This window comes from Somniosus microcephalus, chromosome 5 (genome assembly GCF_052327205.1).
Source record: "Somniosus microcephalus isolate GS21.2 chromosome 5, FLI_Smic_1.0, whole genome shotgun sequence".
Classification (NCBI taxonomy): Eukaryota; Metazoa; Chordata; class Chondrichthyes; order Squaliformes; family Somniosidae; genus Somniosus; species Somniosus microcephalus.
This window is the reverse complement of record NC_140991.1, coordinates 136,296,530-136,319,056: the sequence shown is the minus strand read 5'-3', so window position 1 is coordinate 136,319,056 and position 22,527 is coordinate 136,296,530. Positions and strand designations below refer to the sequence as shown.

Sequence of the window (22,527 nt, the reverse complement as noted above, 5' to 3'; positions counted from 1 at the left end):
CTATATTACAACTACTGTTTGGAGGCCTATAAACAACTCCCACCAATGTTTTTTGCCCCTTGCTGTTTCTTGGCTCCACCCAAACTGATTCTGCTTCTTGGCTTTCGGAGCTAAGGTCCTTTCTCTCTACTGTCTTTATCCCATCCTTTATTATCAGGGCCACCCCTCCTCCTTTTCCATTGTGCCTATCTCTTCTAAAAGTTAAGTATCCTGGAATATTTAGTTCCCAACCGTGGCCACTTTGCAACCACGTCTCCGTAATGGCTATTAGATCAAACCTATTAATTTCTATTTGTGCTATTAATTCATCTATTTTTTGCGAATGCTTCACGCATTCAGATATCGTGCCTTTAGCTTTGACTTATTTCTATTTTTCCCTGATGTCACCTTAGTCACTGATGCCTTTCTACCTTTGTTACTCTCTCTGTCCCTTCCTGACCCACTCTGCTTATTTTTACCCAAAACTCTACTCTGCTCTAGAGTCTTGACATTTATCTAGCTGCTTTTAAATTTACTCTTTTCTGAATCCTCCCACCCTCACTTCATTAGTTTAAAGCCCTGCCTACTGCCCTAGTTATGCGGTTCACCAGCCCGGTTTTAATGGAGTCTGTCTCAACGGAACAGCTCCCTCTTTCCCCAGTACTGGTGCCAGTGCCCCATGAACTGAAACCCCTTCCTCTCACACCACTCTTTGAGCCACGCATTTAAACCTCAGATCTGTTTATCCCTATGCCAATTTGCACGTGGCGTAGGTAACAATCCAGAGATTATTACCTTTGAGGTTCTGCTTTTTAATTTGGATCCTAGCTTCTCAAACTCCCTCAGCAGAACCTCCTTCCTAGTTCTACGTATGTCGTTGGCTCCTACGTAGATCACGACAACTAGATCCTTCCCGTCCCACTCCAAGTTCTTCTCCAACCGCGAGGAGGTGTTTTTACCCTGGCCCCGGGCAGGCAACACAACTTTCGGAACTGCCGGTTGCAGCTGCAGAGAGCAGTATCTATCCCCCTGACTATACTATCGCCTACCACAACTACATTCCTTTTTACTGCCCCCCACATGAATGGCCTCCTCTACCGTGGTGCCATGGTCAGTTTGCCTATCCTCCCTGCAGTCCTTGTTCTCATCCATACAGACAGCAAGTACCTCATACCTGTTGGACAAGGTCAAGGCTGAGGCTCCTCCATCACTATATCCTGGGCCCCCATACCTTCCTGACTTGCAGTCACACCCTCCTGTCCCTGACCAATGACTAATTCTAAAGTACTGCTTAACCTAAGGGGTATGACTGCCTCCTGGAACAAAGTGTCCAGGTAACTCTCCCCTTCCTTGATGCAGTGCAATGTCTGCAGCTCGGACTCCAGCACAACTCTGAGCCGAAGTTCCGCGAGCTCCAGCTGTGGTTGCTCGGGATCTCGTTGGCCTCCACCAACTCCCACACGCTGCAGTTACGACACACCACCTGCTCTGCCATGTCTATCAACCTTATTTTATTTATATAATTAGTTACAGTATTTATTCATTCAATGATTATTTTTACTTTTAATTTTTAGTTTTACTTAGTTAATTTAGTTTGTTATAATTCAATAAAGTTATAGTAGTTTATACTCTTCCCAGTTCTGAATTGAATCCACTTACCTAACCTAGAGAGCAAAAGAGCTGTAATACTCACCAACCAATCACCTACCTGCTGTCCTGTGATGTCACTCCTTGTTTTTTTAAAATTGCCTCTCAGCTCCCTTTATGCCGCCACTGCCTCCGCTCCCGCTCAGGTCCACGCTGTGTTCTGGGCCTTCTCCTCTCAGCTCCCTTTATGCTGCCTCTGCTCCCGCTCAGGTCCACGCCGTGTTCTGGGCCTTCTCCTCTCGGCTCCCTTTATGCTGCCTCCGCTCCCGCTCAGGTCCGTGCTGTGTTCTGGGCCTTCTCCTCTCAGCTCCCTTTGTGCTGCCTCTGCTCCCGCTCAGGTCCATGCTGTGTTCTGGGCCTTCTCCTCTCAGCTCCCTTTATGCTGCCTCCGCTCCCGCTCAGGTCCGTGCTGTGTTCTGGGCCTTCTCCTCTCAGCTCCCTTTATGCTGCCTCCGCTCCCACTCAGGTCCACGCTGTGTTCTGGGCCTTCTCCTCTCGGCTCCCTTTATGCTGCCTCTGCTCCTACTCAGGTCCGTGCTGTGTTCCGGGCCTTCTCCTCTCAGCTCCCTTTATGCTGCCTCTGCTCCCGCTCAGGTCCGTGCTGTGTTCCGGGCCTTCTCCTCTCAGCTCCCTTTGTACTGCCTCTGCTCCCGCTCAGGTCCACGCTGTGTTCTGGGCCTTCACCTCTCAGCTCCCTTTATGCTGCCTCTGCTCCCGCTCAGGTCCACGCCGTGTTCTGGGCCTTCACCTCTCAGCTCCCTTTATGCTGCCTCTGCTCCCGCTCAGCTCCACGCCGTGTTCTGGGCCTTCACCTCTCAGCTCCCTTTATGCTGCCTCCGCTCCCACTCGGGTCCACGCTGTGTTCTGGGCCTTCTCCTCTCAGCTCCCTTTATGCTGCCTCTGCTTCCACTCAGGTCCGTGCTGTGTTCTGGGCCTTCTCCTCTCAGCTCCCTTTATGCTACCTCTGCTCCCACTCAGGTCCGTGCTGTGTTCTGGGCCTTCTCCTCTCGGCTCCCTTTATGCTGCCTCTGCTCCTACTCAGGTCCATGCTGTGTTCCGGGCCTTCTCCTCTCAACTCCCTTTGTACTGCCTCTGCTCCCGCTCAGGTCCACGCTGTGTTCTGGGCCTTCACCTCTCAGCTCCCTTTATGCTGCCTCTGCTCCCGCTCAGGTCCACGCTGTGTTCTGGGCCTTCACCTCTCAGCTCCCTTTATGCTGCCTCCGTTCCCACTCGGGTCCGTGCTGTGTTCCGGGCCTTCTCCTCTCAGCTCCCTTTATGCTGCCTCCGCTCCCACTCAGGTCCGTGCTGTGTTCTGGGCCTTCTCCTCTCAGCTCCCATTGTGCTGCCTCCGCTCCCGCTCAGGTCCGTGCTGTGTTCTGGGCCTTCTCCTCTCAGCTCCCTTTATGCTGCCTCTGCTCCCGCTCAGGTCCACGCCGTGTTCTGGGCCTTCTCCTCTTAGCTCCCTTTATGCTGCCTCCGCTCCCACTCAGGTCCACGCTGTGTTCTGGGCCTTCTCCTCTCAGCTCCCTTTATGCTGCCTCTGCTTCCACTCAGGTCCGTGCTGTGTTCTGGGCCTTCTCCTCTCAGCTCCCTTTATGCTACCTCTGCTCCCACTCGGGTCCGTGCTGTGTTCCGGGCCTTCTCCTCTCAGCTCCCTTTGTGCTGCCTCCGCTCCCACTCGGGTCCGTGCTGTGTTCCAGGCCTTCTCCTCTCCGCTCCCTTTATGCTGCCTCCGCTCCCGCTCAGGTCCGTGCTGTGTTCTGGGCCTTCTCCTCTCAGCTCCCTTTGTGCTGCCTCTGCTCCCGCTCAGGTCCGTGCTGTGTTCTGGGCCTTCTCCTCTCGGCTCCCTTTATGCTGCCTCTGCTCCCGCTCGGGTCCACGCTGTGTTCTGGGCCTTCTCCTCTCCGCTCCCTTTGTGCTGCCTCCGCTCCCACTCGGGTCCGTGCTGTGTTCCAGGCCTTCTCCTCTCAGCTCCCTTTGTGCTGCCTCCGCTCCCGCTCAGGTCCACGCCGTGTTCTGGGCCTTCTCCTCTTAGTTCCCTTTATGCTGCCTCCGCTCCCACTCAGGTCCACGCTGTGTTCTGGGCCTTCTCCTCTCAGCTCCCTTTATGCCACCGCCTCTGCTGCCTCCGCTCCCACTCAGGTCCGCGCTGATCGGCTCCCATTCTTTTAGACTCCAGAGAGTATAGGCTCAATCTCTCCTCATAGAACGACCCTCTCATCCCAGGGATCAATCTAGTGAACCTTTGTTGCACTGCCTCTAAGGCAAGTATATCCTTCCTTAGGTAAGGAGACCAAAACCATGCACAGTACTCTAGGTGTGGTTTCACCAAAACCCTGTAAAATTGTAGCACGACTTCTTTACTCTTGTACTCCAACCCCCTTGCAATAAAGACCAACATGCAATTCGCCTTCCTAATTGCCTGCTGTACCTGCATGCTAACTTTGTGTTTCCTGTACCAGGGCACCTAAGTCTCTCTGAACACCAACATTTAATAGTTTCTCACCATTTATAAAATATTCTGTTTTTCTATTCTTGCTACCAAAGTGAATAACCTCTCATTTCCTCACATTATACTCCATCTGCCACATTATTGCCCACTCACTTAACTTGTCTGTAACCCTGTGGATATCGCTCTTTGTGTCCTCCTCACAGCTTACTTTCCCACCTAACTTTGTATCGTCAGCAAACTTGGATACGTTGCACTCGGTCCCTTCATCTAAGTCATTAATATAGATTGTAAATAGCTGAGGCCCAAGCACTGATTCTTGCAGCATCCCACTAGTTACAGCCTGCCAATCGGAAAATTACCCATTTATCCCTACTCCTGTTTTCTCTCCGTTAACCAATCCTCAATGTATATGCTAATATATTACCTCCAACCCCACGAGCCCATATCTTGCGTAACAACCTTTTACTTGGCACCTTATCAGATGGAAATCCAAATATACTAAATCCACTGGTTCCCCTTTATCTACCCTGCTAGTTACATCCTCAAAAAACTCTAAAACTTGAAAAACGTGATTTCCCTTTTGTACAACCATGACTCTGCCTAATCAGCTATGATTTTCTGAGTGTCAGCTGTGGCTCAGTGGGTAGCACCTTCGTCTCTGAGTCAGAAGGTTGTGGGTTCAAGTCCTGCTCCAGGCATCCTGCGGTCATGAAAGTTGCTCTCTAAATGCAAGTTTCTTAGTTTCTTCTCAAGACTGAGATGAGGAGGAAATTCTTCACTCAAAGGGATGTGAATCTTTGGAAATCTCTACCCCAATTCCAAAGTGCTGTGGACGCTGAATCGTTGTGTCTATTCAAGGCTGAGATAGATAGATTTTTGGACTCATGGGGGAATCAAGGGATAAAATCTTCTAAAAATCTCATTTACATAAAATGGAGATCAGGCAGGAAAGTGGAGTTGAGGTCGAAGATCAGCCATGATCTATTGAATGGTGGAGCAGGCCCGCGGGGCCGTATGGCCTACTCCTGCTCCTATTTCTTATGTTCTTATTTTCTTCTTCCTTCCCTCCCTCACTCCTCTGAGAGATGAAGTCTTAGAGGATCAGTTTCTCCTTCTGCCCTGGCCAATCAGGTGTCTCAACTCCAACCTGTGAACAGACAACTGATACACCTATGGGACACATTTATTTTTTGCATCAAGCCATCCTTCTGCCATCTTAGTAAGAGACTGCGAATTCTCTGTCAATTAATTCCAGGCTGTGGATTCATCGGCACTAGAAACAGGATTAAAGCATCTAGTGGCAACAAGAGATTTAATAATTACAGGAGAGAAGTGAAAGAGAATCTCAGCAAACTTTATTCCTGATTTCAGAAATAGCTTCTAATGTTATCCTATTCACAAATGGATGTAGACGTACTGTAAATTGCACAGGCATGCATGAACCATTAACACTTTCTTAATATGGTAAAAAATGTATTGTTAGATTTCAATCTCTTCAACTGTGCCTTTCTCTCCTTAGCAAACAGTTCCTTTCAAAAATGGTAATTCTTGTAACTGTTGAAGTGTCTAGTTTCCAAAAATATATTTGCGAATTTTACAGGTTTAACAAATTATCAGAATATGAAATGTTGGTGTATGATATAAGAGAAATAATGACCCCGATATTTACAGGAAAGAAGTGGGAGAGTGTGTGAGGGGGGAGTGTATTTGTGGGGGGAAACCCGGAAATCCCAGGAATGAGGAAGGTCCTGGCGAATTTAACGGCAGGATCTCATTATCATTTCTTTACTCTGTTTCCTGCCCGGCAACCGGCCAGATTGACTGGCTGGCTGCCGGGCGGGAAAGCCAGCAGTAGAAGGCCGCAGCCGGGGACCTTTGGGGATGGTCCCCAGCAACCAGGTAAGATCGAGGGTTGGAGGTGGGGGTCAGACTGGTAATCGGGAAGGGAGGGGAGACTGGGAGAGATCGCAGCATTGGTGGGGGGGCGGGGCTGGTTGGCCTGGCAATCGTGAGGTGGGGAGTGAGAGAGATCGCGAGTTTAGAAGTGGGGATGGGGGCTCAGCCGGTCACAGCAGAAGATTTGCTTGAGGGGCCAGGGGAGCTCTCCTGCTCCTCTAGGCCCACAAGAAGCTCTCCCTTTAGCCGCCAGGTTTCCTGGGGTGGTAAATTCAAATTGCTGGCAAAATATCAGGAACGGAGCCTCATTTACATATTATAATCACAGTCCCGCCGCTCCAGAGTAGGTTACTCTGACGCCCCCAAGCCCATCGCGGTTAAATCAGCAGCCAGAGTGTTCGCGGTGGGTTGGGATTGGGTTCCGCAAATTTGCCAATTTAAACCCCCAATTACTCTAATAAGGATAACCTGATGGAGTGTGTCATATAGTTCAAGTGTTGGGTCTAATTGAAGGGAAAGGAAAATACTTGATAATTGCTTATTCAAATAATGTCCCATTTATTTTCTATTTCCCTGTTGATTTTTGTTTTCCCTATCATGTATACTGTAAATCAAGTACAGTATTTTTAACCATAAAATGCTAATGTGCAGCATGTACTATTTCCAGTTTAAGGGAAAATCATTTTTTTGTGGTAGTGTAACAAAATCAAAATTGAGAAGGATAAGTATGGATATTTAATTTCTATATATGCCTTCCCTGGTGGTGATGGTTTTTACTTAACCTGTATTATTGGACTGATGTCTGTTTCAATCTGAAATGCTTTCAGGGAGAGTGGAGCCCAGAAGTTGTGCTTTCTGGACATTTTGGTTCTGTACAAGACTTGATCTGGGATCCTGAGGGAGAGTTTATCTTGAGTGTTGGCTCTGATCAGACAACTAGATTGTTTGCTCCTTGGAGAAGGGCAGGACATGAACAGGTAATCAATATGACACTAATCAGCATCAGAAGTGAATGTGGTTAGAAAGACTGAGGAAAAAGAAATCTGATTTTTACATTCTTTTAAAGGGACATTAAGTTAAGCTACCCCATTTAAATCTGTGCGCGTTTTTATTTAACAGCTTAGAGCGTTTTTTTGTTTTGCTTGGAGCAACAAACATAAAACTTAGTTATCCAGAAACAACAAATTGATTGATATGCAAGTTTCTTGAATCTTATGTTAGTAGAATACTGATCCATTTCTGTCGTTAACCAGCACAATGCATTCCTCATCTTCAGATGGTCCATCAGGGAGGTAGCAAGGAAATGCTAGGACATATTCCTTCCATAGAAGGGAGGGAGAAAATGAGCTGGAGAGTTACCTGGTTGCTCTTCCATATTTACTGGTGCTTGGTTATAGTATTGACAGAGTCCTGAAACCAGATTGCTTCCTCATCCTATTGGCCTGAGAATGGTAAAAGGCATGGTACATAATTTAATAAAAATAAATAAAAACAAAGAGGTATTCCCAAATGTTGTTTTTAAAGTTACCTCTCTATTGTTTTGTAGGCAGTGTAGCTGAAAGCATAAAATTACAAAGGGATATTGATAGATTAAGTGAATGGGCAAAACTATGGCAAATAGATTTCAATGTAGGCAAATTTGAGGTCATCCACTTTGGATCTAAAAAGAATAGAACAGGGTACTTTCTAAATGGTGAAAGGCTAAAAACAGTGGAGGCCTAAATAAACTTGGGGTCCAGGTACATAGATCATTAAAATGTTCTGAACAGGTACAGAAAATAATCAAAAAGGCTAATGGAATGCTGGCCTTTATATCTAGAGGACTAGAATACATGGGGGTAAAAGTTTTGCTGCAGCTGTACAAAACCCTAGTTAGACCACACCTGGAGTACTGTGAGCAGTTCTGGGCACCCTACCTTAGGAAGGATATATTGGCCTTGGAGGGAGTGCAGCGTAGGAGTCTGGGTATAATTCTGGTAAACCAAGGGTTAAATTACGAGGAGAGATTACACAAATTAGGGTGGTATTCCCTAGAATTAAGAAGGTTAAGGGGTGATTTGATCGAAGTTTTCAAGATATTAAGGGGAACAGGCAGGGTAGATAGAGAGAAACTATCTCTGCTAGTTAGGGAGTCTAGGACTAGGGGGCATAGTCTAAAAATTAGAGCCAGACCTTTCAGGAGTGAAATTGGGAAACACTTCTCCACATAAAAGATGGTAGAAGTTTGGAATTCTCTTCTGCAAACGGCAAATGATGTTATCATAGAATGGTTACAGCACAGAAGGAGGCCATTTGGCCTGTCGAGCCGTGCCAGCTCTCTGCAAGGGCACCTCAGCTAGTCCCACTCCCTCACCCTTTCCCCTTAGCCCTGCAAATTTTTTCCTCACAGGTACTTATCCAATTCCCTTTTGAAAGCCACAATTGAGTCTGCCTCCACCACCCTTTCAGGCAGTGCATTCCAGATCCTAACCACTCGCTGCGTAAAAAAGTTTTTCCTCATGTCACCTTTGGTTCTTTTGCCAATCACCTTGAATCTGTGTCCTCTGGTTCTCGACCCTTCTGCCAATGGGAACTGTTTCTATCTACTCTGACTCAACCCCTCATAATTTTGAATACCTCGATTAAATCTCCTCTCAGTCTTCTCTGCTCTAAGGAGACTAACTCCAGCTTCTCCAGTCTATCCACGTAACTGAAGTCCCTCATCCCTGGAATCATTCTCGTAAATCTTTTCTGCACCCTTTCTAAGGCCTTCACATCCTTCCTTTGCGGAGCCTCCGCAGAGCGCTGCTGATCGCACGCAACATCACCTCGGTTACCGCCCCAACAGGAAGTGCAGTGCCCGAGATTGCGCTCCACTTTCTGCGCGGGGCAGTAAGTCGAATTTAGTGGCCGGGTGCTAAATGTCCGGCCTTAACTGGGGGCTTAACCAAATTCCACGCCCTGGGAGTCTTAAAAGTCGGGCCTAACTTTATCTCCGGCCACTTCTCTCGCGCTCTTAGTCTTTATTCACACAATTATTTATAGTTATGTTACAGGAAACTTTCATTTAAACAGAGGTTAAATGTCCGGAACGCTCTATCCACCGGCAAAATTCAGGAGTCGGTTCAGATAAGTTTTTTTACTTTTCGTTGCTTTTTTTCTCCAGTCATGGCTCTGCAAGCGTCTAGCTGAAGCTGTTGCTTAGCTAGAGAGATGCTTTCAAGCTGCGCCGACTGTTTTGAAGCTGTTGCTAAGCAACAGGGTTTGTTGCTTCAGACGGAGCTCAGAAGCTCTGTATGTTTTAACATTAGCGCTCGTTTCTCCGGCAGTGTTGATCGACCGGCACCAGCTCGGTCCCATCAGTGCCGGATACCAGAAAGTTTCCTGTAATTAGTTTACCTCGTTAAGTTAGAGAGAATAAAACGCTAATACTCACCCACCAATCACCTACCTGTAATCCTGTGACGTCACTCCTTGATTTTGCTGTTCTTTTGGAATTTGCTGGATTTGTACTGTTTAAGTGCTGCCGCCTCTGCTGCCGACCCCTTCCAGGTCCGCGCTGTCCTCAGGTCAGTGGTGGTGTCTGTCCGGGATTCTAGATCAATTGTTAATTTTAAATCTGAGATTGCTAGATTTTTGTTAACCAAAGGTATTATGGCATATGGAGTTAGGTCGCAGATCAGCCATCATCTCATTGAATGGCGGAACAGGTTCAAGGGGCTAAATGACCTACTCCTGTTCATGTGTTTACTTTTGACTTGGTGTTGAAAACCAGATACGTGTTGACCACAGTTTCTCTGTTGTTTCCTAACTACTTGCCCTTATGTTTTCAGGGCAGGAGACTGAAGTGGGTATGGTTTAACAGAGTTCTGGTGGGCAACATTTTATGTATTTCTGAATAATAATGGTCACACAGCAGGTTAGACCTCCCCTTTCTGTCTTGGAAAAGGCTGATAATGGGTTAAGGTGCCTTTTTAGGTTTCCCAAAGGCGTACAGATTGTTTTGTCCTGCTGTTGTTACACGTCCCTTTAATTGTCACCAGCTTGTTAAAATTTACTTACCTGCAATTTTCCACTCTCATCACGAATATCCTCCCTCCAACCGGCCAAATCTGTAACTGAAGCTATGCCGATGAGCTGACCATGGAAAATTGGGTTCAAACAGCACACTTCCATTTGAGTCTGTCTAAAATCTGCTAATAGCCATTCAGGTCTAAACTACATCAGTAATGGTAAATCCAAGGAAGAAAGTTCTTGTTCGAAGTGCAGTGTTGCACTTGGGGGATTGTATTGAGTCAAGTCACATAGGATTTAGTGCTTATACCCCTGTTTCTACATAAATGACCTGATTACAGAAGACCAAATGTAAGCTTATTCAATTGCTGACCTCAGAAACAGATGGAGTACCATTGAGACAGGGGTGTAGATAAAAATTTGTAACAAACATACTAAATGTAACCCTGATTCATAATGCACATAAGTTGAAACGCCATAGGTCATACAAGTATGCAGTGAATGGAGTTGAACTAACACAGGGAGATTCTGAAAGTGACCTAGTTGTAATAGTAGTTATGTTGTTTTTAATGTCCAGTGTGGTGAAGCAACTTTGAACAAAAAAAGCCAGTAGAATACTCTGATCTCTAGCCAAAAGAGAAGAATACAAGTCTATAGAAATTATGACCAGTTTTTGTTTCTATGCCGTCACTGGAAAGAACAATTTGCTCAAAGTGTGCTTCTCACAAAATAAAAACAAGTGTCCGAGTGCTTCACATGACAGAGAAGTGAACGCAGCTGAGAAAAGGTAATTTAAGAAGGGTATGGGGGGCCGAAGTCATGTTGTGTCAAAGGGTATTTAAGAGACTTTTGAGGACGGTGTGGAAGGTAGTAAGAAATGTAATTTGGAGAGAAAATTTCAGAGGGGGGGGGTGCATATGGCGGAATGGCCTTTGATTGTGGAGCGGAGGAAGTGAGTAACAAGCAGGAGTGAGGTTGGAGGAGAGGAAGGTGCACACAGACATATGGCTTGATGAGGTTGATTGGTGGAGTTCAAAATAGTTGGGTGCTAGGTGGATGAGGTTTGATGGGTCAAGTGGCCATAGCACTCTTGCTGATGCTGACACTCTTTAGTCTCAGCTGGTTATTTATGTGGAGATAACTTTATTTTCTTTTTATGTAGGTGACCTGGCATGAAATAGCACGACCACAAATACATGGATTTGACATGCAATGCTTAGCTATGATTGGTCGTTTTCAATTTGTTTCTGGTGCTGATGAGAAAGTGCTTCGAGTCTTCACTGCCACTAAAAACTTTGTGGAAAATTTCAGTTCCATTACCTGTGCCCCAATTGAGGACTTTCTCTCAACCAATGTAAGTACACAGAACACTGATTATAATAAAATGCAATTGTTCTTTATCTTTTGGTCATAGAAGACAGCTGTCCCTCTTGATTTTGCTAAAAATCCAATTACATTTCTTATCCAGTAACATGGGATCCATCTATCTCTTTCTCTTTATAATATCAATTAGCATGGTGCACAACCAGCATTTCTTGGTTTTATTTTGCAAAAGGATTGTCATTATAATCTTTAACTTTTTGATATTAGAAGTTGTTTTTCTGTGACATTACTTATGGACAAATTGAAATAAAAATATGTACCTCTCTTTGTGTAGCGGTCTGTTTCCTTATTTCCTGGAATTATAGAATGTTACAGTACAGAAACAGACCATTTTCTCCATGAGCCATTCAGTTTAATCTTACTCACCACCTATACATCTTTAATATTCCTCTTTCTTTTACAAGCAACTATCAAATTCCCTTTTAAAAGAATTTATGGCTCAGAATCAGTGTAGTTTATGGATTTTCCACATTCTAAGAACCCTCTTGTGTAAAGAACTTTTTTTCTAATCTCTCTAATTCATTTTATGATTACCTTAAGTTAGTGCCCTCATGTTACTTACTGTTGAAACATTACTGTTTATCTTATAACTCCGCATGCTTCTTTCTTGAGGAAGTGCGTTCCCAAGTGGACTGTGAAAAGCATTACAACTTGGTGTACGTAGGCTTCGATAAAGCATTCAACAGAGTTACACATGAAATGGTATTCGTTAAGCTCAGAGCTGTAGGGATTCAAGATAAATCCTGGGAAAGGCTAAGAAATTGACTGAAGGGAAGAAAACAAGAGGCTACTTGTTAGAAGAGTAATGTCAAGGTGGGGAACGTACTTAATGGAGTGCCCCAGGGATCAGCAGTGGGGTAGCTTCTGTTTCTGATTTGCATCAACAGCTTGGATTCAGAAACTGAATACAAATTAGTCAAATTTTCAGATGATGCCAAGCTGGGAGAGGCAGTTGATTGAGGTGCCAGCTTGGAAAATACAAAGTGAGTAGTGCAAAATATGTAAGTGGGCAGAACAACAGCAGATGAAATTAAATGTATAAGGTACTGCACATATGCTGAAAAATGGTGTCAGAATTGCTAAGAATGAAATTCAAAGAGACATCTTAGTGGATTCAATGCTAAGTAAGTCCAACTGTTGCTGAGCATCAATCAATGGAGCAAGTAAAATGCTGAACTATAGCCAAAATAGTAGAGTAGAAGCCAGAAGGGAATTGTGTTGAAACTGTGTTGTGTGCTAGTCAGACCACACCTTTAATAATACTGTGTCCAGTTCTGGTCATCAATACATGGGAGAGACACTCGAGTACTGCCCTCCCTCTCTGTGCTGTTCTTAAATCTGTTTGGGTGTTGTGCTGAGATAATACCTGAGGGTCTGGTATCACAAGTCTCTTGGGACTGAGGTGGTCCTCATCTTGGGGCTTCTGAGCTTTTGGAGGACTCTAGCAGGCTGTATTGCTGCTGCAGGTATGTGGGCAGCCTGGCCCTGTATGCTGTCACCATCATGAGCAGGCATCTTAGGGGGCTGGCTGTCAAGGTTACATGAGCTGTCATCAGGATATAGGATGGCATCATGAAGCCATGCCCCTTATGCTGGGTCCTGGATTTGAGACTCCAATGATCAGCTGGAGAACCAGAAGCTGGCTGACCTCATTCTTTTTAAAGTAAGTGGTAGAAGGGTTAGAGGGAAAGTTGAGGAGAATTTTTTTTTACTCAGAGGGTGGTGAGAGTCTGGAATGTACTGCCTGAAAGGGTGGTAGAGGCAGAAAACCTCATCACATTTAAAAAGTACTTGGATATGCACTTGAAGTGCTGTAACCTGCAGGGCTATGGACCAAGAGCTGGAAAGTGGGATGAGGCTGGATAGCTCTTTTTTGGCCGGCACAGGTAGGATGGGCCGAATGGCAGTCTCCTGTGCCATAAGTTTCTATGATTCTGTCCAAACAGTACCCGAAGATGTTATGGCCAGTGGTCAAAGCATCCATATATTGACCAAGGCCTGGATGCTTACCTGTTGTGTTGCCCAAAAATATTATGCGACACACAACAAGTTGTAAATTGAAGACAGAAATTAAATATGTTTTAAAAAAGGAAAATTGTTTGAAAAGGCTTTTTAAAGGAAGAATCGGACTTTAACCTATTTGGTGCTGAATTAATGTAGCTATTAACGTAGAGTTTCCCAAAGTCTTTCAGTTATTTTTAATATTCATGTTTGTCCACTCCTCAAGATGTTGAGCTAGAAATAAAAGAAAACCTAGAATTTTACCACAGTTGTTTAGTAAAATCAATTTTATTTGGCAGAAGTCCATCATGTGTAGGCAGATTGAATCTAGCAAAAATACATAAGCTCAGTCAGTTGTAAAGATGTGATAATATTTATAGTCATGAGGGGTAGGTATGTCTCTTGACCATATTCCCACTGAACCTGAATAAGGTTATAAGTACAAGTTAGCTTAACGCCACTGTTGTCAGTCAGCAAGTCATAGTTCTGTTTTTCTTTCAGACAGAATAAATGTTATGCATCTAAGGCTTGTACAGAAAATTACCAATTTCACACTAATTCCTGCTTCAGTAGTATTCAATTAGTGATGTGGAATAAAAGCAACGTATCAGAGAAGTGAACGTGTTCATGTTTTAAAAATGGTTTTTATTGGCCAGTTTTTGTGTTCTGTGTACTGAAAAATTAAGCATTGCATTTAAAATAAAAGTGAGAATTTAAGCTTGCTCTGCCCTGCTTGATTTATTTTTGTGGGTAAACCAAGGCCATTGCACCTTTAGTATTTATCCAGCTGAGTATAGTGCATGTAACATGTAGCTTATCTATAAGGATCTTCTTCATGGTATTTTCACTGCTTTAAAGGTTATAGAAATGACTCAGAGCATATTGTTTAATTGAAGTTTACTATCTTTGCTGCTCCTTGAAGTGATATTTTTAATTAGTTATAGTCTGAAATCAGCCGTGATCTTATTGATCTTACTCAGTTCATCTAGGTCATCCTTATATAGTTTTAACAGCACCTCCCAAACCTGCGACCTCTATCACCTAGAAGGACAAGGGCAGCAGGTACATGGGAACACCACCACCTGCAAGTTCCCCTCCAAGTCACACACCATCCTGACTTGGAAATATTCCTTCATCGTCACTGGGTCAAAATCCTGGAACTCCCTCCCTAACAACACTGTGGGAGTACCTTCACACAGACTGCAGTGGTTCAAGAAGGTGGCTCACCACGACCTTCTCAAGGCAATTAGGGATGGGCAATAAATGCTGGCCTTGCCAGTGACGCCCACATCCCATGAATGAATAAATAAAACTGCAATTCCCCATATTTGGTATCTAATTGCCCGTTGACCGATTTTATATTTTTGTCTCCATTATCCTACCTGGAAGCCCATTCCAGGTATTAGTCCCTCTTTCCATGACGAGGTGCTTCTTAACATCAGTCCTGAGCTTGCCCTTTATCAGTTGTATCTATGTCCCTACAAGCTACAGTTGTGATTTAATTTGAAATAGTGCTCAGGATTTTTTTTTTGCTTTGTTAATATTTAGAACTTATAATTGTCACTCATTTGGGAGCAGGCTATTTTTAAACATTTCTGCTAAGTAAAGAGGTTGTCTGCAATCCATCCATTGATTCATTTGCTTGTAGGAAAAACTTAACACTGCCTTTTAGTTTATAAGTCAACTGGAGCAAGTCAGAATTATCTATTGAAGGTTAGGAACGAAATTGTTTGAACTGCATCCAGTAGTTTATAACTGACAATTTCCATGTTTTGGGAGTGCTACAAGGATGCTGATTGATGTACTTCTTTTCATTAAGTTCTTGTAGGATAGTGGTTGTCAAACTTTTCTAAGTGGAAATCCTGCAAATACTGACACAGCCAGGCACCCCCTGTCCTAACCTCTGAAGGACTGTGTCACCAAGCTAAAGGAAACAGTGCCATCATACCAGAAAGTGTTGTGTTTATGAATATGTGTCAACAAATAAATAAAAATACAGAATATATACAGTACGGAATTCTTAAGACAATGTGCTTTCTCAGGCCCCAGATGGACAGAAAGCTGATGATCTTGTGAGACCTAATTTGAAAACCTTTGCTGTATTACCCTAGCATGCTAGGTATAAATGATTGGAACTGCACAGAGGTGGAGGGTTTTGAAACCCATTAAATGTCATCTTTCAGTTTTTATTTTGTGATGTCAATGTTACACCCATTGCAAACAGTTGCTGATTTTTATTTTTGTGCTTTTGTTGCAGATAGGTGATGAAATTCCTGAAGGTGCTAGTGTGCCTGCTTTAGGATTGTCAAATAAGGCAGTTTTTCAAGGTATTTTTAAGAAAGAAAAGATCACTTTTCTGTTTTAAGTTGCAACTCGGTTTGAAAAAAATTATTCTGTTTTGGTAATATAGTATATTTAACATACATAATAAATTGCATGTACTGTACTGCATTAGTAAGGATCTATATTTTATATTTTCATGTGTTATATTTATCAAAATTATAATTAAATGTTTTGTTTGTATGCAGTTAATAATTTAGATCTCCATGCTGCTCATTTGAGGCTAAATCAGACAGTGCAAATAATCGGCTGCTGTTGGGCCCTAAGTTAACCTTCAAACCCCATGTCTCGTCCTTCACTAAGACCGTGTACTTCCATCTCTGCAACATTGCCTGGCTCTACCTCACTTCTATCACATCTGAGCTTTTGTCCACATTTTCATTACCTTAAGATTCTAATTCTTCACTGCCCTTCTCACCAGCCGCCAAGCTCCACAAAACTCTTCTATCCCATGCTACTTCCCGCTCGACCTCGGCCCTCTTCTTGCTGGCCTCCACTGCCTCCCCATGCCATAACACTCCAAATTCAAAACCCTTCTTCTTGTTAACAAATCCCTCCGTTTACAAACCCCTCTATGTCCTTGTCCCATCCTACTCTGCAACCTCTTCCAACTGTATATCCCAGCCCATGCCCTAAGGTCCTTTGACTGGCCACCTGTTCATCCTCCCCTCCTGGTACACCTTACTTGGTGGCTTAACTTTCATCTCTGGAATTCATTTCCTAAATCTCCTTGCCTTGCTAAGCCCCTCCTGCCTTTAAAAGCCTCTTTAAAACCTTTCTTTTTGACTGCAAATTTGGTCACCTTTCCTAATTCTTCTTCTATTGTTTTGTCCATTCTCTCTTGTGTGAAGATCTTTAGGACATTTTATTACATTATGGCACTGTACAGATGCAGGTAGTTATAGTGCTGTATCTCTTTTTTCTTGTCTCTGCGATTTCACTCTTTCTCTGTTCTCTCTTGCCTGCCTCACAACCCCAGTAGAGGTTTATAGTAGAAATTGGTCCTGTGGATTCTGCTGCTTTGCACAAATGGCTGTTCAACATGCCTGAGGCTAGTCTACACTGATCAATAGGAGCAGCTATCACAGCCATGCCTATTTCAGTCCTTCCACCATGTCAGTAAATGAGCAATTTCCAACAGGGGTCATTGGATAGTGATCAGAAACAGGAACTGTGGGTGATTTTCATTCATGACCTCAGCCCTTCATTTCTTAGCTTTAACTGATTTTCATTAACAACCTCCCCCTCTCCCATCTTCTGGGACACCAAAACCAATTCCAGTGACACCACTGTCTTGAGCAAAATCAGCTAACTCAGTAGAGACCAGCAATTGAGCCTGGAGTTCTGGCCTTTGAGGCTCAGTCTCGCACCACATGGCCTATTAACCCACGGATCAGTTAAAGAAGCTGCAGTGATACATTATTAATGCACTCTCTGTACCTCTGTGTAAAGTATCCACACAGTAGCTGTCTGACTGATTGCTTCTCATGTAAATCAGTCTCAGTGCTATATAGGATTTCTCTTTTTAAAAAAAATCTCAAATTAATAGGACATTGTAAGATAGCTTCAACTTCGCTGTGCTAATGTACAATGGGTAATAAAATGTTAAGCTATCCTTCTAGGTTAGCCAGGCTCAGTTGGAAGCACGCTTGCCTCTGAATCAGGAGGTTGTGGGTTCAAGTCCCACTCCAGGGACTTGAGCATATCAATCTAGGCTGACACTCCAGTGCAGTGCTGAGGGAGTGCTGCATTGTCAGAGGTGCCGTCTTTCGGATGAGATGTTAAACCGAGGCCCCGTCTGCGCTCTCAGGTGGATGTAAAAGATCCCAAGGCACTATTTCGAAGAAGAGCAGGGGAGTTATCTCCGGTGTCCTGGCCAATATTTATCCCTCAATCAATATAACAAAAACAGATTATCTGGTCATTATCACAATGCAGTTTGTGGGAGTTTGCTGTGTGCAAATTGGCTGCCGCGTTTCCCACATTACAACAGTGAATGGAAAGTACTTCATTGGCTGTAAAGTGCTTTGAGACGTCCGGTGGTCGTGAAAGGCGGTATATAAATGCAAGTCTTTCTTTCTTACTGGAAGTTAATTGTGTGCAGCCTAAAAAGAAATGGCGGCTAAACTAAATGACACCGTTTTGAAATCACTTAAAAATAAGTTACAAAGTTCATTTACGAGCAGGTTTCATCTTGCATGTATTCACATAAGAACATATGAAATAGGAGCAGGAGTAGGCCATTTGGCCCTTTGAGCCTGTTCCACCATTCAATAAGGTCATGGCTGATCTTCTACCTCAACTCCACTTTTTTGCTCTATCCCCATATCCCTTGATTCCCTTAATATCCAAAAATCTATCGATCTCTGTCTTGAATATACTCAACGACTGAGTCTTCACAGCCCTCTGGGGTAGAGGATTCCAAAGATTCACCACCCTCTTGAGTGAAGAAATTTCACCTCATCTCAGTCCTACATGGCCGACTCCTTATTCTGAGACTATGACCCCTGGTTCTAGACTCCCCAGCCAGGGGAAACATGTTCCCTGCATCTACCCTGTCGAGCCCTATAAGAATTTTGTATGTATGAATGGGATCACCTCTCATTCTTCTAAACTCTAGATAATATAGGTCTAGTCTACTCAATCTCTCCTCATAGGACAATCCCCCCATCCCAGGAATCAGTCTGGTGAACCTTTGTTGCACTCCCTCTATGGCAAGTATATCCTTCCTTAGGTAAGGAGACCAAAACTGTACACAATACTCCAGGTGTGGTCTCACCAGGGCCCTATATAATTGCAGTAAGACGTCTTTACTGTTATACTCAAATCCTCTTGTAATAAAGGCCAACATATCACATACTTTCCTAATTGCTTGCTGTACCTGCATGTTCACATTCAGTGATTCGTGTACAAGGACACCCAGGTCCCTCTGAACACCAACATTTCCCAATCTCTCACCATTTAAAAAATACTCTGCTTTTCTATTTTTCCAACAAAGTGGATAACTTCACATTTCTCCACATTATATTCCATTTGCCATGTTCTTGTCCACTCAGTTAGCCTGTCTATATTCCCTTGAAGCCTCCTTGCAACCTCCTCACAACTTAAATTCCCACCCAGCTTTGTATGATCAGCAAACTTGGATATATTACATTTGGTCCCCTCGTCCAAATCATTGATGTAGATTGTGAATAGCTGAGGCCCAAGCACTGATCCTTGCGGTACCCCACTAGTTACAGCCTGCCAACCCGAAAATGACCTGTTTATTCCTACTCTCTGTTTTCTGTCTGTTAACCGATGCTCAATCCTTGCCAGTATATTACCCCCAATCCGATGAGCCCTAATTTTGTTTAATTACCTCTTGTGTGGCACCTTATCGAATGCCTTCTGAAAATCCAAATACACCACATCCACTGGTTCCCCCTTATCTATTCTGCTAGTTACAACCTCAAAAAACTCTTAACAGATTCGTCAAATGAATCAATTGTTTTGTTTTGGCTTTGGAGATGAAACACAGTGCAATTTATGAAAACATTTGGTGGCTTAAATTAAGCATTATGGTAAAAATTTCACCTAATCCGGCTGAAGTTTTCAAGGATGGCTGAATGTTGATGCCTAATAGGGTAATTTTACTTTCCCTGTCTCAGGAGATATAACTGCCAATGCAAGTAAAATGGATCAAAGTGCCATGCCACTCAGTGCTGCTGACCAGTATCCTCAGACTTATTTCCAGCCAATCAGCCTTACAGGTATGTGATTCTGCAAGACTCAACATGGTTGTTTGCAGAATTTATGTGGACTTTTAAATTTAAAAATAACGTGGAAATTAAGATATTTTGCAACCATGTTATCAAAATGTGGAAGTTTGAAAAGTGCTGCATATATAACATTAATTCTCAACCAAGAACTTAATTGGATTTTTATGGAATATTATTTTCATCCATGGTTAAGGTGGCCTATCCCAGAACTGTCCAAATTATCCCTATAGGTTTCAGTCCTATTCCCAATCAGTTATATGTACAGCTCCTTTGTGAAGGATATAGTGTAAACTTTTGCTGGCAGTCGTTTTCACATATCCACAACAGTAATCAAAAAATATCTATCTTATTTTTTTGTTTTGTTTTGCTGTGCTTGATCTCCCTCTCGGAGGAATCACCTCCACAAAACTATCAAAGTTAGTGTACATATAGTATGTTATCAAATATATGGCACTATGAATGAAAAATCTGGATATCTTTTAATGTATATACAATAACTTGCTTTTATATAATGGCCCAGAAATTCGGGTCGGAGGCTTCCCGCAGGTGCAAGCCTCCGACCTGCACTTACCTAGCGCGCTGGCTGTTGAGCTGTGGGCCCGCTTGGGATTCCGATCCTGGGCCTGCTCCAACTGCCGGCGCGCAGTGCTTTCGTATCCCAGGGGCGCAGTTAGTTCGATGCGTCCCCTGGGATCACGTGGGCCATGGAGAGCCAATGGTAGCAGGGAAATGCCCATTCATAAAATTGACAGGAAGAGTTGTTAAAACTATAAATACTATAAGCCCCAAAACATCACTAAAACTTCAAATAATTTTTTTTTTTTAATCACATTTTTAAAATAACTATAAATTACATAAAATAACTATTTTAAACAGTAATTTAAATTTTTGAAAAAATGAATTTCATTTTCTAACAGGGCTAAAAATAAACTTACCTTTCTTTAAAGTATTTAAAAATAATAAACCTGTGGCAAAATGTTTTAATTTTAATTAAATCACCACTTACCTTGTTAAAAGCAGGCCTTGCACCTGCTTTTTACATGTTTAACTCCTGGAGACTTACCCTCCCGGAGAAACCTGCAAAAAAAAAACGTAAGTTCCATGCGCACGCGCGGCCTCTCTGGCATACGCGTTCGACCTCTGAACCCCTTCCTTTAAGGGAACGGAAGTTCCGGTTTCCCGCGCATGTGCAGTGCATGCACAAAACCGGCACTTCCGTTGGGCCTATGGGTGAGTACCCCGTGCGTACTCACCCATGGAGACCCAAATTTCTGGGCCATTGCGTTTAATGTAGAAAAACATCCCAAGGCGCTTCACAGAGGTGTTACCAGACAAAAAGAGGTGTCAGCCTGTGATTCAGTTGGTAGCACCCTCGCCTCTGAGTCAGAAGGTTGTGAGTTCAAGTCCCACTCCAGAGACTTGAGCACAGAAATCTAGGCTGACACACCAGTGCAGTGCTGAGGGAGTGCTGTACTGTTGGAGGTGCCGTCTTTCGGATGAGACGTTAAACCTGTCTACTTTCTCAGATGGTCGTAAAAGATCCCATGGCACTATTTCGAAGAAGAGCAGGGGAGTTATCCCCGGTGTCCTGGCCAATATAACAATAGAACAATCAACATACCAAAAACAGATTATCTGGTCATTATCACATTGCTGTTTGTGGGAGCTTGCTGAGCGCAAATTGGCTGCTGCATTTCCTACATTACAACAGTGACTACACTTCAAAAGTATTTCATTGGCTGTAAAGCACTTTGGGACCTCAGGTGGTCATGAAAGGCGCTATATAAATGAAAGTATTTCTTTTCTGTAAAAATGGACGCTGAGACAAAGGAGGAGATGTTCGAAAGGCTGACCAAAACCCACAGAAGTGGGTTTTAAGGAGGACCTTAAAGAAGAAGATGAAGGTGGAGAGATGGAAGGTTTTGGGGAAGGAACTCCAGAGAATGAGGCCTAGATAGCTGAAGGCATATGACTACAATGGTGAGGTGAAGGTGGAAATATAAAACGGCCAGAGTCAGAGGAACAGAGTTTGTGGGCAGGGGGGTTGTCGGGCTGGAGGAGGTTACAAAAATAGGGAGGGGTAAGGCCATGAAAGATTTTAAACACAAGGATCAGAATTTTAAATTTGAGTCATTGGGGGACGGAGAGTCAATGTACGTCAGCAAGGGCATGAATGATGGGTGAGCGGAAGTTGCTGTGGGATAGGATATTGGCAGCAGAGTTTTGGATGAATTCAAGTTTATGGAGGGTGGAGAATAGAATGCCAGCCAGGAGAACGTTGTAATAGTTGGGTCTAATGGTGACAGCATGGAAGCTGACACATATCGGTGAATGATGTGGCCAAGGGGCAACCTTTAGATTATGAAGAGGAGGGGGCCAGGGACAGATCCTTGGCAGACTCCAGGGGTAACTGTGCGTGGCAGGAAGAGAAGCCACTGCTGGGGAAGCTCTGGCTACTATCGGAGAAGTCATAAAGGAATCATGGAGTTTTGAAAGTGAGAGGGAGGGTACCTGAGGAGAGGGAACCATTTATAATGTCAGCTAGCTTGGGGGCCCGGAAGAGAAGTTGGGTGGTCAGCAATTTAGTGCGAATACAGTCAAGTGGTCAGGTGGATCTCATGGCATCCAAGGTGGAAGTGAGGGACAGCTGCAGAATAATTATGGCGAATGGGGGGGCAAAGACTAGATAGTTGGCGTTTAGAAACTGCCACTGTAAGTGATTGAAGGCAAGTTTTTTTTTCTTGGGACAGAGAAGGAAGTGGCGTCGGTAGCGAGTAGGGGGCTGTGGATGGTGAGAGATACAAGGAAGTGGTCGGAAATGGCCTTGTCTGTGGGAGAAAGGCTATGTGAGATGGCATGGTCGGGGGCTAGCTAGCTGTGAGTATGGGTAGTGAGTTTATGTGAAGGGAGAGGTTCAGGGAGGACTTCAGGGCAGTGAATTAAGAGGAGAGAGGGCTAAGGAAGCTGAGATGAAGATTCAAATTACGAAAGATTAAGAGTAGCTGAGGGAAGAAAGGCTGAAGGATATTTCGGTTAGAAACATGGGATAGGGTTCAGGGGAGCAGTAGACAATGAGGA

General features: G+C 43.9%; 1 protein-coding gene across 3 annotated transcripts in view; it reads left to right on the top strand.

Annotated features, from left to right (window-relative positions):
• Positions 1-22,527, top strand: part of elp2 (elongator acetyltransferase complex subunit 2) — a 241,733-nt gene that overhangs the window by 81,647 nt on the left and 137,559 nt on the right. For all 3 annotated transcript variants that reach the window (XM_085988273.1, XM_085988272.1, XM_085988274.1), the window contains exons 12-15: positions 6,802-6,951; positions 11,130-11,321; positions 15,609-15,678; positions 19,339-19,440. In XM_085988273.1, coding sequence (XP_085844399.1) covers positions 6,802-6,951; positions 11,130-11,321; positions 15,609-15,678; positions 19,339-19,440 — 514 coding nt within the window. The remainder of the gene's footprint in view (positions 1-6,801; positions 6,952-11,129; positions 11,322-15,608; positions 15,679-19,338; positions 19,441-22,527) is intronic.